Here is a 17,229-nt window from a genome sequence, read left to right as displayed (position 1 = left end):
AACAGTAAATTCAATACCTGTGATCTTGGTTCCTTCTTTGGACTCAGCAGGAACACCAACACCGTATTCATTCTGGCCTGTCACTCTGAAGTAATAAACTGCTCCCTCTTGCAGGTCGGTCACCCTGTATGTCAGTCTGTGACATGTGTCAGTCAATCTCGTCCAGCCTTTCTTGCTGGCCTCACGGAAATCAATAAGGTAGTTTTTGACAGGTCCTCCTCCCTCATTTTCAGGAGTGTCCCATGTTACAGTAGCAGAGGTCTTAGTCACGTCCTTGACTTCTACACAGGCAGGGGGTCCAGGAGAGTCCAGTACTCTGACATTGAGCGTCAAAGAGGAGGTTCCAGCTACGCTAGACAAGGTGACTGTGTATTTGCCAGAGTCGTTGCGAGTTGCTTTCTCTAAGGTGATGGATGTGAAGGTCTCTGTGGTGTCAATGACAGCACGGACTCTGAGGTCGACATCAGGTTTGGCCCATGTAACACTGGGGATGGGTTTGCCTCTGAAGGGCACTGTCATGGTGAATGAGCTACCATCCTTCACAACAAGAGTCTTCCTCATCTCATTACTGATGTCAAAAACAGGCTCCTCCTCTCTTTCTTTGGCAACCTGTTTGTCTGACTCAGGGCTGGGCTCACTGATCCCAATCTTGTTAATGGACTTGACAACAAACACATATTCAGCCCCAGGTGTCAATCCCACCACAGTAAACTCTGTGTTCTTGGTGTTGTGGACTCCAACAAACCATTCATCATCAAATGTCTTCCTGTATTCTACTCTGTAACCAGTCACAACGGCTCCACCATCAAATAGTGGCTTTTTCCATGACAGGGTGGCAGTGGTCTTTGTAGAGTCAATGATCGTAGGCTTAGCAGGAGGGGAAGGCAGGAACTGTGGGTCTTCGGCCTTGGTGAGCAGGCAAGGGGTGCTAGAAGCACTGAGGCCAGCAGCATTCTCTGCAAACACTCTGTACTCATACTCACATCCCTCACGAAGGTGTGAGGCTTTGACTCTAAGGTCATAAACAGGTTTCTTGTTAACACGGCACCAGCGAAGACCAGTCTTCTCTCGCTTTTCAATGACATAGCCAGAGATACTGCTGCCTCCATCAGAAATGGGTCTTTCCCAACAGATGGTCATTGCCTCACTAGTAACAGCAGTGACCTGGACATTTGTGGGAGCTGAAGGAACAGTAAATGGATCCAAAGCCTTAACTGGCTCACTCTCCAGGGCTTCACCATCCCCATATTTGTTGATTCCCCTCACTCTGAAGATGTACTCATTTCCTTTGAGTAATTTGGTCACTTTACAGGTAGTTGCCTTCATGTCTCCATAGACAAGAGTCCAGGCCAGGCGACTTGTCTCACGTTTCTCCACAATATAGTGCATAACTTCAGCACCACCGTTCTCCTGAGGGGGTCCCCATGTTATTGTGCATTTCTCTGCTGTGACCCCAGACACTGCCAAAGGTCCTGAAGAGGGCCCAGGTCTATCCAAAACTTTACAATTGATAGCAACAGACCTGGTTCCTGCCACATTGTGCAGGGACAGGACATACTGGCCAGAGTCCCTCCTGATAGCATCTCTGACGATCAGGGTGGTTGTGAAATTTGTGGAAGTAATTTCACACCTTGCTTTGGCTGAAATCTCTTTTCCATCCTTAGACCATGAGACAACAGGGAGTGGACGGCCTGTGATTTCAGCATCAATTCTAATGATATCCCCAGCTTTAATGACAACCAACTGTCTGAGCTTGTCTTCCAGGATGATAGTGGGAGGGTCCACATCATCCTTTACTGTAACAGGGCCGGTACTCTCTGAAGGAGCACTAAGCTGCTCTGCAGAATTCTTAGCAATAACATGGAAGTCATATTGAACATCTTCTGTGAGGCCTGTGACATCAAAGTAGGTTTCCTGCAGATTATTGAAGTTGCATTTCAGCCAGCGACCATTGGGAAGTTCTTTACGCTCAATAATGTAGCCGGTAATCTTTGATCCAAATTCATACTCTGGCCGCTCCCAGAAGAGAGAAACTGAGCTCCTGGTAATGTTGGTGACTTTAAGGTTATGTGGAGGTTCGCATGGATCTCTGGCTGCCACAGCGTCACTGGTCTTAGAGCATGCACCAATGCCAGCAATATTCTCAGCATACACTCTAAACTGATACAGAAGACCTTCTTCAATGCCCGTCATCTTAAACTGGTTCTCAGCTAGTAGTCCTCTGTTGACCTTTGTCCATAGAATGCTACTTTGGTCTTTGCATTCAATGTGATAGCCAATAACAGGGCTTCCCCCATCACTGGCAGGTCTGCCCCATATCACAAGCATGCCACTCTTGGTGGCATTGGAAACATGGAGGTTGGTTGGCGGACCAGGAGGCTCAAAAGGATACTGAGCAACAACAGGAGCTGAGTCAATGGCATGACTCTTGCCATAACGATTCTCAGCTGCAATACGGAACTGGTACTCTATTCCCTGAGTAAGCCGAGACACCTTAATTGATGTCCTGGCTACAGTGGCTGAGACGATCTGCCATGTGGTTGTCGTAGTATCTCTCTTTTCCACTACATAATTGTTAATCTGGCATCCACCGTCATAGGTTGGAGGATCCCAAGACAGACAGATGAAGTCAGCACTCACCTCGTCCATCTTAATGTTGCTTGGTGGACCAGGTTTGTCCAGGATTATAACAGAGATATCAGCTGTCTTAGTACCAATAGAGTTAGTCAGAGTAATCTCATACTTTCCTACATCGTCTTTGGTTGCATCCTTGATGAAAATCTTGGAGGAGGTCCTAGAGGTAAGAACATTGACCCTGGTTGTCTGCTTAAGCACCTGGCCGTCCTTCTTCCAGGACACTTCTGGCTGTGGTCTGCCTTTGAAAGGAACATCAATCTTCAGATCATCTCCTGCTTTAACACTGTATGTGCTGAACACAAGGTTGATGGTGGGCTCTACTGTGATGTCCTTTATCACCACAGGGGCAGCCAGAGGTTTGGCATCACTCTGGCCCTTATCATTCACAGCAATCACCCTGAAGGAGTATTCCTCTCCAGTTGTAAGTCCATCAATAGTAGCTTCCAGTGCTTTGACTTCACTGCACACAGTCCATTTGTCATCTCCCTTGGGCTGCATCTCCACAATATACTTTGTAATCTTGCTGCCTCCATCATGATCCGGTTTCTCCCATGAAAGGTTGACAGTATGGCGAGTAACGTCAACCAAGATAATCTTACCAGGAGGCAAAGGAGCCTCAGACACCTTGACTACATCTGTGGAAGCAGGCAGACCTACTCCAAGTTCATTAACAGCTAATACACGGAAATAATATCGGCCGCCCTCCTGTAGGTCAGAAATGATGTATGAGTTCCTCACACAGTTTGTGGAAACACTGGTGAAAGCCATTCTCTTCTGCTCTCTCTTCTCCACAATATAATGTGAAATCTTAGCCCCACCATCAATTAGAGGAGGCTCCCAGGAGAGAGAGACAGAATTTCTCTTTACATCCTTGACCTCCAGGTTAGTAGGTGTGCTGGGGGAGTCCAGAACTCGAACATTGATGAAGGCTGATTTAGAGCCACTGAGGTTCTCAAGTGTGAGTACATATTTGCCAGTGTCAAATCTGTCAACATTATCAATCAGCAGCATTGTGTAAGAGCTTGTGACTTCAATCTGGGCACGTTCATTCAGAGTACCATCAGCCTTTGACCATCTGACCTCAGGCTCAGGCTTTCCCCTGATTGGCACAAACAGACGGAGGGCAGCAGTGGCACGAACATTGACCATCTTCCTTAGGTCAGCATCTAGTTCAATTTCAGGAGCTTCCAGCTTCTCTGCAGCAACCACAGACCCAGGTAGGTCAACATGCTCTCCTACTCCCTCACAGTTAACAGCACAGATTCTGAAATTGTATTCTGCATTCTCCTTCAATGTCTTTACAGTGTAGTGAGTAACTTGTACACCAGTGTGTGGTGTGCAACTGACCCATTCATCATCTGCTGCCTCCTTCATTTCAACAATGTATCCAGTGATCTGTGCTCCACCATCATAGATAGGCCTGGACCAGGTCAGGGAGACGGTGGTGCTTGAATGGTCTGTGACTTTAGGGTTATTTGGAGGTCCTGGTGGATAAGTGGCATCACAGGCCTTGATATATAGTGAAGGTGCACTAGGTTTTCCAACACCAGCAGCATTTTCAGCTGAGACCCTGAATTCATAGGAGTGACCCTCCGTGAGGCCAGTACATCTGAATCTCAGGTCATTCAGTCTCTTCTTGTTGCATTTAGTCCATCTGATGCCATCCTTATCACGTTTTTCAAGGACATATCCTTCAATCTCAGCTCCTCCGTTATCCTCTGGCCTTTCCCAGGTAAGTACTATAGAATCCCGAGTGATAGCACTGGCCTCTGGGGTGGAGGGGGCACTGGAAGTGGTGAAGGGGTTACGGGCAATAACAGGCTCAGATTCCAAAGGCTCACCAATACCATATTTATTCACAGCAGTGACTCTGAAGATGTACTCATTGCCAGGCAACAGTTTAGTGATTTTGTAGCTGATGGCCTGAATCTTGGGCTCAACCACGGTCCATGACAAACGACTGGTCTCTCTCTTCTCAATGATGTAGTGAGAGATGCTGGCTCCACCATCATGTGAAGGATGGTTCCAGTGAAGATAACATTTCTCAGCTGTGACTCCTTTGACTTCTAGTGGGCCATCTGGAGGACCAGGTCTATCCAGAATTTTAACATTAACTGGGATCATCTTAATTCCTCCCACATTGACAAGTTTGAGGACAAAATGGCCGCCATCAACTCTAATGCAATCCTTGACTGTCAGGATGGTACGCGTAAGCATGGTCTTTACCTCCATTCGTGGAGTGGCTTTGTCAATCTCCTTTCCATCCTTTAACCAAACAACCTCAGGCAGAGGCTTACCTGTGTAGTCAGCATCAATGATGAATGTTTCACCAGCATGAACAACAGTTAGATCTTTGAATTTAGAATCCATGGTGGCTCCTGGAGCTTCAATTTCATCTTTAGCAGTAATTTCTCCTGTGGTCTGAGAGGGACGGCTGGAAATGCCAGCAGAATTCCTGGCAACGACTCTGAATTCATAAACACAATCCTCAGTGAGGCCAGTGAGTGTGAACCGGGTATCAAGAATGTTGGTGAAGCTGGCCTTCATCCAGCGGGTATCAGGGTGCTTCCTCCTCTCAATTACATAGCCAGTGATAGCACTTCCTCCATCATACTGAGGCCTGGTCCACTGGAGTGTGACATGGTTTCTGGTGATATCAATAGCCTCCGGAGTGCCTGGTGGGTCACAGGGGTCCCTGGCAACTGTGCTCTCAGAGACCTTGCTAGCTGGGCTGACCCCTGCAATGTTCTCAGCATAGACTCTGAATTCATACTCAATACCTTCTTCCAGTTCTATAGTCTTGAAATGTGTATCTGGGATTAGAAGCTTGTTGAGTTTAGTCCACAAGAGGCTGTTCTTCTCCTTTCTTTCAAGGTGATAGCCCAAGATGGGACTGCCTCCATTGTTGGTGGGATGTTTCCACTCAACCACCATGTTATCCTTGGTTGCAGCAGAAATAACTGGTGTTCCTGGGGCGGCAGGCTGACTGAATGGATACTGGGCAATAACAGCAGGAGAGAAAATAGCAGAACTCTTTCCATATCTATTCTCAGCAGACACTCTGAATTGATACTCAACTCCAGTCTTTAAGTTGGTGACTTTGATGGTTGTTCTGGCAATAGTAGCAGACACAATCTGCCATGCTGTTGTAGTAGTGTCTCTCTTCTCCACAATGTAGTTGTTGATCTGACAGCCTCCAGTATACCCTGGTGGCTCCCAGGAGAGAGTGACATAATTAGAGCTCACCTCCTCAATCTTCACAGGACCTGTGGGTGGGCCAGGCTTATCAAGAATAATAACAGTAATCTCCTCTGTAATTGATCCAGCACTGCTGGTGGCAGTGATACTGTATTTACCAGAGTCTTCTTTACTTGCATCCTTGATGCACAGCTTGGTAGATGATGGTGTGCCAGACACATTTAATCTGGTTGTCTCCTTAAGAGCTTGTCCATCCTTTTTCCACTCAACCTTGGGAACAGGACGTCCTATTACTGGAATCTCAATCTTCAGATCTTCGCCCAGCTGTAAACTGTAAGTGTTGAAGGCCATCTTGAATCTGGGCTCGATTGTTACATCCTTAGCAGTGACTGGTGCAGCAAGAGACCTGGGGTCACTCTTGCCCTTCTCATTGAATGCTGTCACTCTAAACAGGTACTGGTGTCCTGCACTAAGGCCCGTGACAGTGCCCTCACAAGTTTTAGTTGTAGCGGCCACCACCCATTCCTCTGAGCCCACAGGCTGCATTTCAATATAGTAGCCCATTATCCTGCTGCCTCCATCGTGGTCTGGCTTCTCCCAAGAGAGTGAGGCAGATGTTTTGGTCACTTCAGTCAAAGTCACCTTACCCACAGACAGAGGAGGCTCAGATGTTTTAACAGCATCCTCTGTCTCAGCTGGCTTTCCCATGCCAAACTCGTTCTCAGCTAGGACTCTGAAATAATAGATCGTTCCTTCAGTGAGGCCAGTGATACGGTAGCTTGTCTTTGTACACTTGTTGTCCACATTAGAATAAACGTTCCTGGTGGACTCTCGCTTTTCCACCAGGTAATTCTTTATTCGTGCACCACCATCAATAAGAGGAGGCTCCCATGTCAGAGTGACACTTTCTCTTTTGATGTCTTTTACAGTTAAATTCAGAGGGGACCCTGGAGTGTCCAGGACCTTAACAGATACAAAGGCTGATTTGGTGCCAGCAGTATTTTCCATGTTGAGGATGTATTTTCCAGCATCATATCTGTCACAGATCTCAATGGAGAGCTGAGTGTAATCTTCCCCAGTCTCTATTTGAACTTTACTGGGCAGTTGACCATCCTCCTTGGCCCAGCTGATCTCAGGAGTAGGACGGCCCTTAAATGGAATGCAAATTCTCATTGAGCCACCTGCCCGGACAACTATTCCCTTCCTGAGTTCTGAATCCAGAATCATCTCTGGAGGATCAATCTTATCCAAAGGTTTTATAACTCCTTGGATCTCAGTGGGCTCACCAACACCCAACTTATTAATGGCACAGATGCGCACCTTGTATTCCTGGTGCTCTACCAACTTGGTGATAGTAAACTTGGTAGCGTTTACTCCAGATGGTGGGGTGCATATGGTCCATTCCTCCTCCTCGGCTTTGCTAATTTCCACAACATATCCTTGAATATCACAACCACCATCATAGATGGGCCTATGCCAGGCGAGACTGATGGAGTTTTTAGTTGTGTCGAGCACATGAGCATTGGATGGACAGCCTGGTTCAAAGGTGGGGTCACAGGCTTTGAGGTAGGGTGTAGGTGGGCTTGACTGACCCACTCCAGCTGCATTCTCAGCAGACACCTTGAATTCATATTCATGGTCCTCAGTTAATCCTGTTACTCTGAAACGCAAGTCTGTCACCCGACGTTTGTTGCACTTGGTCCATCTCACTCCAGCTCTGTCTCTCTTCTCAATGATATAACCAGCAATCTCACTGCCTCCTGTGGTCTCAGGGCGGTTCCAACAGACAGTCATGGAGTCCCTTAGAATGTTAGTGATCTCAAGTTCCTGAGGTGCACCAGGAGGAACAAATGGATTTCTCATGATAACCGGTACTGACTCAAGAGGCTCACCCATGCCATATTTGTTGACAGCCAAGACTCTGAAGATGTATTCATTGCCCTTCAACAGTTTTGTAACCTTTAACATGGTAGCTCCACAGTCACTGGAGACCACAGTCCATGCCAGGCGGCTGGTTTCTCTCTTTTGAATGACGTAGTGAGATATGCTAGCTCCTCCATCGTGCCTGGGTGGCAGCCATGACAGTGAACACTTCTCCTCAGTGACATTGCTGACAGTAAGGGGTCCTTCTGAGGGGCCTGGTCTGTCCAGTACCTTCACACTGAATGGGACGGTCTTTGTTCCAGCCACATTAGTAAGAACCAGAGTGTACTGGCCACCATCCACTCTGATGGCATCCTTCACAACAAGCAAAGCCTTAAAATCTGTGTTTTTTATATCAGCCCTCGCAGAGTTTTCAACTTCAACATCCCCCTTGAACCACTGGGCTGTAGGGATGGGCTTCCCGTCCACAGTGGCCTCCAGGCTGAAGGTCTCCCCAGCATTGATAACAAGGGACTGGTTGTATATAGGATCTGTCTCACATTTTGGTGGGTCAATTTCATCCTTGGCTGTGACGGATCCTGTGCACTCAGATGGCTTGCTAACAGCACCAGCTGCATTCCTTGCAAATACTCTGAAGTCATATTTACTGTCCTCTGTCAGGCCTGTAACTGTGAATTCATGTTCAAGGATGTTTGCAAAGCTAGCCTTCATCCACTTTCCTTCAGGAAGGTCACGTTTCTCCACGACATAGCCAGTAACTAAGCTTCCACCATCATACACTGGAGGGGTCCACCTAAGCTTCACAGAGTGCCTGGTCACAATCACAGCCTCAGGACGGCCAGGAGGATCACATGGGTCACGGGCTACATAAACCTCAGAGACTTTGCTGCATTTTCCAATGCCAACAATATTCTCTGCATAGACTCTGTACTCATACTCAATACCTTCTTCAAGAGGAGTAGATTTATATCTGCAGTCTTGGATCAGCATTTTGTTAATCTTGGTCCAGAGGATACTGTTCTTCTCTTTCCTCTCCAGATGATAGCCCAGGATAGCACTTCCTCCATCAGAGGGGGGTTTGTGCCACTCAACTACCATAAAGTCCTTGGTGTATGAAGACACAAATGGTGTTCCTGGAGGGCCAGGCTCCTGGAATGGATACTGTGCCAAAACAGGCTCTGAATCAATTGCATAGCTCTTTCCGTATCTATTCTCAGCATAGATTCTGAACTGATATTCAGCTCCTGTCTTCAGATTGCTCAGTTTTAATGTGGTTCTGGCAACAGTGGCAGATACAACCACCCAGTTGGTTGTAGTTGTGTCTCTCTTCTCCACCACATAGTTTGAGATTGGGCATCCACCTGTGTATGTAGGAGGTTCCCAGCTTAGAGTGATACTCTCGGCACTTATATCCTCCATCTTGACAGGTCCTGTTGGTGGGCCTGGTTTGTCCAGGGTGATCACCTCAATAGTGGCATCTTTGGAACCCAGGGTACTGGAGACATTAATGCTATACATGCCCCCATCCTCTTTGGTGGCATCCTTTATGGTGAGGGTGGTGTGATGTGCTGAGTCAGTAACATTGACTCTTGTGGTCTGTTTAAGAGCAGCACCATCCTTGGTCCACGTAATGGTTGGCTTTGGATGACCAGCAACTGGGACCTCTATCTTGAGGTCATACCCCACCTGGACACTGTAGGTGCTCACCTTGGGTCTAACAGCAGGCTCAATCACAAGGTCCTTTGCAACAACTGATTGGGCTAGTTGTCTGGGGTCACTTTTGCCCTTGTCATTTACAGCTACAACTCTGAAATTATACTCCTCTCCCTTGAGTAGGTTTGTCACTACAGTCTCCAGCGATTTCACACTAGTACACACTGACCAAGTGCCACTATCCTTAGGTGTGAGTTCAACTTCATAGTGACTGATTCTACTACCACCATCATGTTGAGGTTTCTCCCAGGCGAGGGTTACAGTGCTATGTGTCACATCAACAACACTGACTTTGCCAGGTGGCTGAGGCTTCTCAGATATTTTAATTGGTTCTATTGTTTTGGCCTGGAGACCAACACCATATTCATTCTCAGCCAGGACTCTGAAGAAGAAGATTCCACCTTCTGGAAGAGGCTCCACTTTCCATGACATCCTATTGCAGGTAGTGATAGTTGAGTAAACTTTCCTGGTGCTCTCACGTTTCTCAACAATATAATGTTTAATCTTTGAACCCCCATCCAGAAGTGGAGGCTCCCATGTAAGACTGACAGAATTTTTTGTTATCTCCTTCACTGTGAAGTTAGTTGGTGGACTAGGTGAGTCCAGGACCCTGACACTAATGAAGACTGACTTCACTCCACTGGCATTCTCTGCAGTGAGGGTGTACTTGCCACTGTCAAATCTGTCAACATTCTCAATGACAAGTGAAGCGTAAGTGCCTGTGTTGTCTATCTGGGCAGTCTCCTTAATCTCCCCCTCAACTTTACCCCATTTCACCTCAGGAGCTGGACGTCCTCTCACAGGAACAAACAGCCTGAGAGTGCTTGCTGCCCTAATGTTGATCATTTTTCTCATATCAGCATCCAGGTCAAGATCGGGAGCCTCAAGCTTCTCCTCTAGGAGAATTTTTCCAGGAACATCAGCATGCTCACCAACACCAACTTTGTTGATGGCACACACTCTGAACTGGTACTCATGCTTCTCCAGAAGCTTTTTCACTGTAAACTTGGTATCTGTGATTCCAGTGGGCGGAGTGCACATAAACCACTCATCAGATGCACCATTGCATGCCTCCACAATATAAGTTTGAATCTCACATCCGCCATCATAGATGGGTTTGCCCCATGTCAAGGAAACGGTGGACCTTGATGTGTCAACTACCTTAGGATTGTTGGGTGGGCCAGGTTTGAAGATAGGATCTAATGCTTTATAATACACTGTTGGTGCACTAGGTGTGCCAACACCAGCAGCATTCTCAGCAGCAATTCTGAATTCATAGCTGTGGTTTTCTAGGAGCCCTGTCACTCTGAATCGCAGCTCACTTACTGTGCGCTTGTTGCACCTAGTCCACCTCACACCATCCTTGTCCCGTTTCTCAACAACATATCCCTGAATAGGACTGCCACCATCATGAGCTGGTCTCTCCCAAGTCACGACCATGGAGTCTTTGGTGATTGTTGTGACTTCTACCTCTGTTGGTGGGTTGGAAGAAACAAATGGATTTCTGGCAAGCATTGCATCAGATTCCAGAGGCTCACCGACTCCATATTTGTTGACAGGAATCACTCTGAAGATGTATTCATTTCCAGGAAGAAGCTTTGTGATCTTCAAGTTCAGTGTCTGAACTTTAGGTTCAACAACAGTCCAAACCAGTCTGCTGGTTTCCCTCCTCTCAACAATGTAATGTGAAACATCACTGCCACCATCTTGCAAAGGAGGTTTCCAGGCAATGGAGCATTTCTCATTTGTTACCCCATAGATGGTGATAGGGCCCTCAGGAGGACCTGGTCTGTCCAGGACCTTGACATTAATGTTAACAGATTTCTCTCCTCCAACATTCTTTACCAGCAAAGTGTATGGACCCCCATCAACACGGATGGCTTCTTTAACAATGATACAAGCTGTAAAATCTGTGTTCTTGATTTCTAGGCGAGCTGCTTCGGTAATTTCCTGACCCTCCTTTAGCCAGTATATTGTGGGCACAGGTTTACCACTGACAGTAGCTTCCAGCCTGAATGTCTCCCCAGCATTAACCACCACAGCCTGGGAGTACTTAGCTTCCAAGTCAATCTTTGGTGGATCCACCTCATCCTTGGCAGTGATGGCTCCAGTTGAATCAGAGGGCAAACTGAAAACCCCTGCTGCATTCCTGGCAATGACTCGAAACTCATAAATCTGATCTTCAGTAAGTCCTGTGACAACAAATTCAGTCTTAATGATGTTGGTGAAACTGGCCTTCATCCAGCGACCAGCTGCCTCCTTCTTCTCAACCACATAACCTGTGATCTTGATGCCACCATCATAATCAGGCTTCGTCCATCTGAGTGTCACTTGGTTTCTTGTCACAATAACAGCCTCAGGTTTTCCTGGTCTTTCACAAGGATCTCTTGCCACTTGCATTTCACTCAGTTTGCTAGCTTTGCTGAGGCCGACAATGTTCTCTGCATAGACTCTGAACTCATATTCAATACCTTCCTCAAGGCCAACAACCTTGAATCTAGTCTCTGGGATAATTTGTTTGTTCTGTTTCACCCACAGTATACTGTTTCTCTCTTTGAGCTCTAAGTTATAGCCCAGAATTTTGCTTCCGCCATCATTGCTGGGTTTATCCCATACAACAACCATGGTTTCCTTTGTGGCTGACTGGACAACAACAGAACGAGGTGAGCTAGGAACTTCAAATGGATACTGAGCAACAATAGTTTCAGACAGAAGGGCCACTGACTTGCCATATCTATTTTCTGCAGCAATCCTAAACTGGTACTCAAACCCAGTCTTCAGACGGGCAGCCTTGATTGTGGTTCTGGCGACTGTAGCTGACACAATTTGCCAGTTAGTGGTAGATGTGTCCCTCTTCTCAACAATGTAATTATTGATGGTGCAACCACCATCATATTCTGGTGGATTCCAGGTCAAAACCAGACTGTCAGCAGTGACCTCATCCAACTTAATTGGGCCAGTGGGAGGACCAGGCTTATCCATGACAACAACACTGATGTCTGTGGATGCCTCACCAGCTTTGTTGATTACTTTGATGGTGTATGTTCCCACATCATCTCTGCAAGCCTCCTTAATGACCAGAAGAAGGTTCTCGTCTGTGGTTTCAGCATTAACTCTTGTTGTCTCCTTGAGAACAAGACCATCTTTGAGCCAAGTTGCTGTGGCCTTAGGATAGGCAGCATATGGTATATCTATCTTCAAGTCATCACCTGCTAGCACACTGAATGTGCCAAAAAGCTGTTTGAAGGTTGGTAAAATGACAAGATCTTTTGCCACCACAGGCAAACTGAGAGGTCGTGGGTCACTGACTCCCTTTTCATTGGTGGCTGAAACACGGAACATGTACTCCTCTCCCTGTGTAAGACCACTTATAAGGGCCTCATTGGTCTTCACTACCATAACCTGGATCCACTTCTCAGTGCCTTTGCCTTGCATCTCAACAATATAACCAATGATTCTACTGCCACCATCATGGTCAGGCTTTTCCCAAGTTAGTGTGACACTGGTGCCTGTAACTTCACGAAGAGACACTTTACCTGGTGGTAGAGGCTTCTCTGACGCTTTAATTGGTTCAACAGTCTCCACTGGGAGACCAATGCCAAATTCGTTCTCAGCCAGGATTCTAAAGAAGTACATCTTCCCTTCATGCAGGTCTCCAATTTTCCAACTTGACTTATGGCAGCTTGCACAGACAGTGGAATAGGCCTTTCTGGTTGACTCACGCTTCTCTACAATGTAGTTGCGGACTCTGGAGCCCCCATCAATGAGAGGTGCATCCCAAACAATGAAAACTGAATCTCTAGTGACCTCCTTGACGATTAGATTCTGAGGTGCTCCAGGGGTATCTAGCACCCTGACATTAACATAGGCTGTCTTGCTTCCTGAGGCATTCTCTACAGTCAGCATGTATTTGCCTCCATCAAACCTGTCAACATTTTCTACCTGAAGAGTGGTGAATGATGGGGTGATTTCAATGATAGCTTTGTCTAGGGATTCTCCGTGCTCTCTTGACCATTTTATTTCAGGTGCTGGTCTGCCCTTTATAGGGACAAATAGTCTAAGTGTGCCGCAGGCTCTGATGCTGACCACCTTACGTAGCTCTGTTCCAAGTTCAATTTCTGGAGGAAGCAGTCTGTCCTCTGCCTTGGGGGTTCCAGGAACAGCAGCAGGTTCTCCAACTCCTTCACAATTAGTGGCACAGATATTGATTTTATACTCCTGATTTTCCTTCAAATTGGTGATGGTGAATGATGTGGCTGTCCATCCCTTTTTAGGAGTGTGAATTGTCCACTCATCTTCCTCAGGAGGGCATGTCTCCACAATGTAACCAGTGATTTCAGAACCACCATCGTAGACAGGTTTGTTCCAGGCAAGGGTGATGGAAGACTTGGTTGTGTCCAGTACTCTGGGGTTCCCTGGAGGTCCAGGCTGGAAGATGGTGTCTATGGCTTTGTAGAATGGACTGGAAGGACTGGGCTGGCTCAGACCAGCATTGTTCTCTGCAATAACTCTAAATTCATACTCATGTCCTGGTGTGAGGCCAGAAACCTTGAATCGCAAGTCAGTTACAGTCCTCTTGTTGCACTTCACCCAGCGCAGACCAGTCTTGTCCCTTCTCTCAATTATGTAAGTGTTTATTCTGCTGCCTCCATCATGTTCAGGGCGCTCCCAGCACACAACCATTGAGTCTTTGGTAATGATGGTGACTTCGGGCTGCTGTGGTGCATCACTGGCAACATAGGGATTGGCACAGATTACAGCTTCAGACTCCAGGTGTTCACCCACACCATACTTATTAACAGCCATGACTCTGAAGATGTACTCATTGCCCTTCAGAAGTTTGGTGACCTTGAATCTATTTGCTTGAAGGTCTGTAGCCACATTTGTCCATGCCAACCTACTGGTCTCCCGCTTCTGAATGATAAAGTACTCAATCTTTGCACCACCATCATGTGTTGGATGCAGCCAGTTAAGGACACATTTTTCAGCAGTGACATCAGTTACAGTGAGGGAGTCTGGTGGTCCAGGTCTGTCGAGCACCTTGACATTAAATGTGAACTTGGCAAAACCACCTGGATTGCTGGCAGTCAGAGTAAAAGCTCCACCATCTCTTCTCAATGATTCTTTGTTTATAAGAGTTGTGTGGAAGTCAGATGTCTTTATCTCAAGCTTGCCTGTATCTTCAAGCTCCTTTCCTTCCTTTGTCCATACCAGAGATGGGAGTGGCCTACCAATCACACTGGCTTCCAGCTTGAATACCTCTCCTGCCATGACAACAACATTGCTGCTATATGATGCGTCAACATCAAGCCTGGGCTCTTGAATGTCATCTCTGCATGTGATTGCCTCTGATGACTGAGATGGAGCACTGACAGAACCAGCTGAGTTTCTAGCAAACACACGGAATTCATAAGTTGCATCTTCAGTCAGACCACTGACTGTGTAGATGGTTTCTTGGATGTTGTTAAAGTTGGCTTTCAGCCAACGTCCATTAGGCATCTCTCTCCTCTCCACTGTGTATCCTGTGATGGAAAATCCACCATCTCCCTCTGGTTTGGTCCATGACACTGTCACCTCATGTCTGGTGATATTCAGTGCCACAGGCCTGCCTGGTGGGTCAACTGGGTCCAAAGCATACATAGGCTCAGAGGATTTGCTTGGTTTGCTGAGACCAGCCATGTTTTCAGCAGTAACACGATGTTCATATGCGATTCCATCAACAAGGCCTGTTGATTTGAAGATATTTCCAACAACAAGAGCTTTGCTGATCCTCTGCCACAAAATGCTGTTTTTCTCTTTTCTGTCCACATGATATCCCAAAACAGCGCTCCCTCCATCAGAAGATGGCTCATTCCAACTCAAAGTCATAGCATCCTTGTTGAAAGATGTGACCACAGGAATACCTGGCTGGCTTGGCACATCAAATGGATAGGCAGCCACCACTTGTTCAGAGACAATACATGGTCCAATACCATATCTGTTCTGGGCTTTGACACGGAACTGATATTGGGTTCCAGTGTTGAGTCTAGCTGCCTTGAATGTGGTGCGAATCACTGTAGCTGCCAACTCCATCCATGAAGTACCCGTAGTCTCCCGCATCTCAACAATATAGTTGCTAATAGGAACTCCTCCATCATTCTCTGGTGCCTCCCAGGACATAAGAACGTAATCACAAGAGATCTCATCCAGCTTAATGGGACCAGTGGGAGGACCTGGAATGTCATGGACTAGGACTGTGATTGTCTCTGTCACTGTTCCCAGCATGTTCTTACCAATCATAGAATACTGGCCCCCATCAGTCCTCTTGATCTCATTGATGTTGAGGATAGTTGATCTTGATGTTTGTTCAGTGTTGATTCTTTGTGTCTCTTTGAGAACTGCATCTTCCTTTTTCCAAGAAACAACAGGCTTGGGTTTGCCAAGCACTGGAATCTCTATCTTGACACGGTCCCTTGCCTTGGCAATGACCGTCTTCTGGTAGACTCCACGCAGGTCAAAGGAGGGAGCTGAAGTCTGCTCCTTGATTATAGCTGGCCTGCTCTCACGGGGGTCGCTCCTACCTGATGCATTGACAGCCATGATGCGGAAGGTATACTCCATCCCTTCAATCAGATCTGTGACAGTGTAGTCAAGAGCTTTGACGGTGGCCACATGGACCCACTGGTCAGTGTCCTTCTTCTGGGCCTCAATCACATATCCAGTGATCAAGCTGCCACCATCATGCAGGGGTTTGATCCATGCAAGACTGGCACTGTCAGCAGTTACATCTGTGACGTACAAGTTCTCTGGTGTAGAGGGGGCTTGGGATACCCTGATTGGCTCAGGGGTTTCTGCAGGCTGACCCACACCCAGGTCATTCTCAGCAGTGATACGGAAGTAGTAGTAAGCTCCCTCTTCAAGGTCTGTAAATTTAAAGGAACACTTCTGCCATGTGGTGCTAATCACTGTGTAGGCCTTCTTGGTGGCCTCTCTCTTTTCAATAATATAGTTATGAATCTTAGAACCACCATCAATAATGGGAATTTCCCACTGGAGAGTGATGCTATTTTTAGTGATTTCTCTCTCTTTGAGGTTGACCGGTGGTCCTGGTGTGTCGAGAACTTTCACATTAACAAAGCCTGTCTTCTTTCCTGCAACATTCTCCAGACAAAGGTGGTACTTTCCAGCGTCATATCTGGTACAGTCAGGAATAACCAGTAGGGTGTAGGACTCTGTGGTGTCAATGTGTGCACGTGTTTTCAGGTTGGTGTCATCTTTGCTCCAGGTTACTTCAGGAATAGGACGCCCCCTGATGGGAACAAACATACGGATGGAAGCACGACACCTGACCACTAGAGTTCTCCTGAGATCAGCATCCAGCTCAAAATCTGGCAGTGACTCCTGGTCCACAAGTTCAGTCACTTTCTCAATCTCTGCAGGCTCACCAACTCCCTCAGAGTTAACAGCACTGACTCTAAAGTGGTATTTGCCACCTTTTTGAAGTTTACCAATAACATATTCAGTAGCTTTCAATGGGAACTGTGTCTCTGTCTCCCAGTCATCAAGGCCCTCCTTTTTGTACTCAACGATGTAACCATCTACATCCAGACCACCGTCGTAGTGGGGTCGGCCCCAGGCAAAGGTGGCTGTCGTTTTTGTCGTGTCTGTAATTCTTGGATTGGATGGAGGGCCAGGTGGATCTAATAAACAAACCAACAAACAAAAAACAAAACAAGAGTATAGAGAAGTCATTTGGGAGCTTTTTTACTAAGTTGCTTTACGTTTTTTACACGTGCATTTCTTTTTCTAAAAATAAAA

The 17,229-nt window shown here is 46.8% G+C and overlaps 1 protein-coding gene across 1 annotated transcript in view; it reads right to left on the bottom strand.

Moving 5' to 3' along the window:
- Positions 1-17,229, bottom strand: part of ttn.2 (titin, tandem duplicate 2) — a 183,126-nt gene that overhangs the window by 27,542 nt on the left and 138,355 nt on the right. Inside the window, exon 212 of the mRNA XM_069532618.1 lies at positions 18-17,111. Within this exon, the coding sequence (XP_069388719.1) occupies positions 18-17,111 (17,094 nt within the window). The remainder of the gene's footprint in view (positions 1-17; positions 17,112-17,229) is intronic.

Source organism: Paralichthys olivaceus, chromosome 10, assembly GCF_024713975.1.
Source record: "Paralichthys olivaceus isolate ysfri-2021 chromosome 10, ASM2471397v2, whole genome shotgun sequence".
NCBI lineage: Eukaryota > Metazoa > Chordata > Actinopteri > Pleuronectiformes > Paralichthyidae > Paralichthys > Paralichthys olivaceus.
The sequence above is the reverse complement of the archived record's forward strand: the minus strand, read 5'-3'. Positions and strand labels throughout refer to the sequence as shown.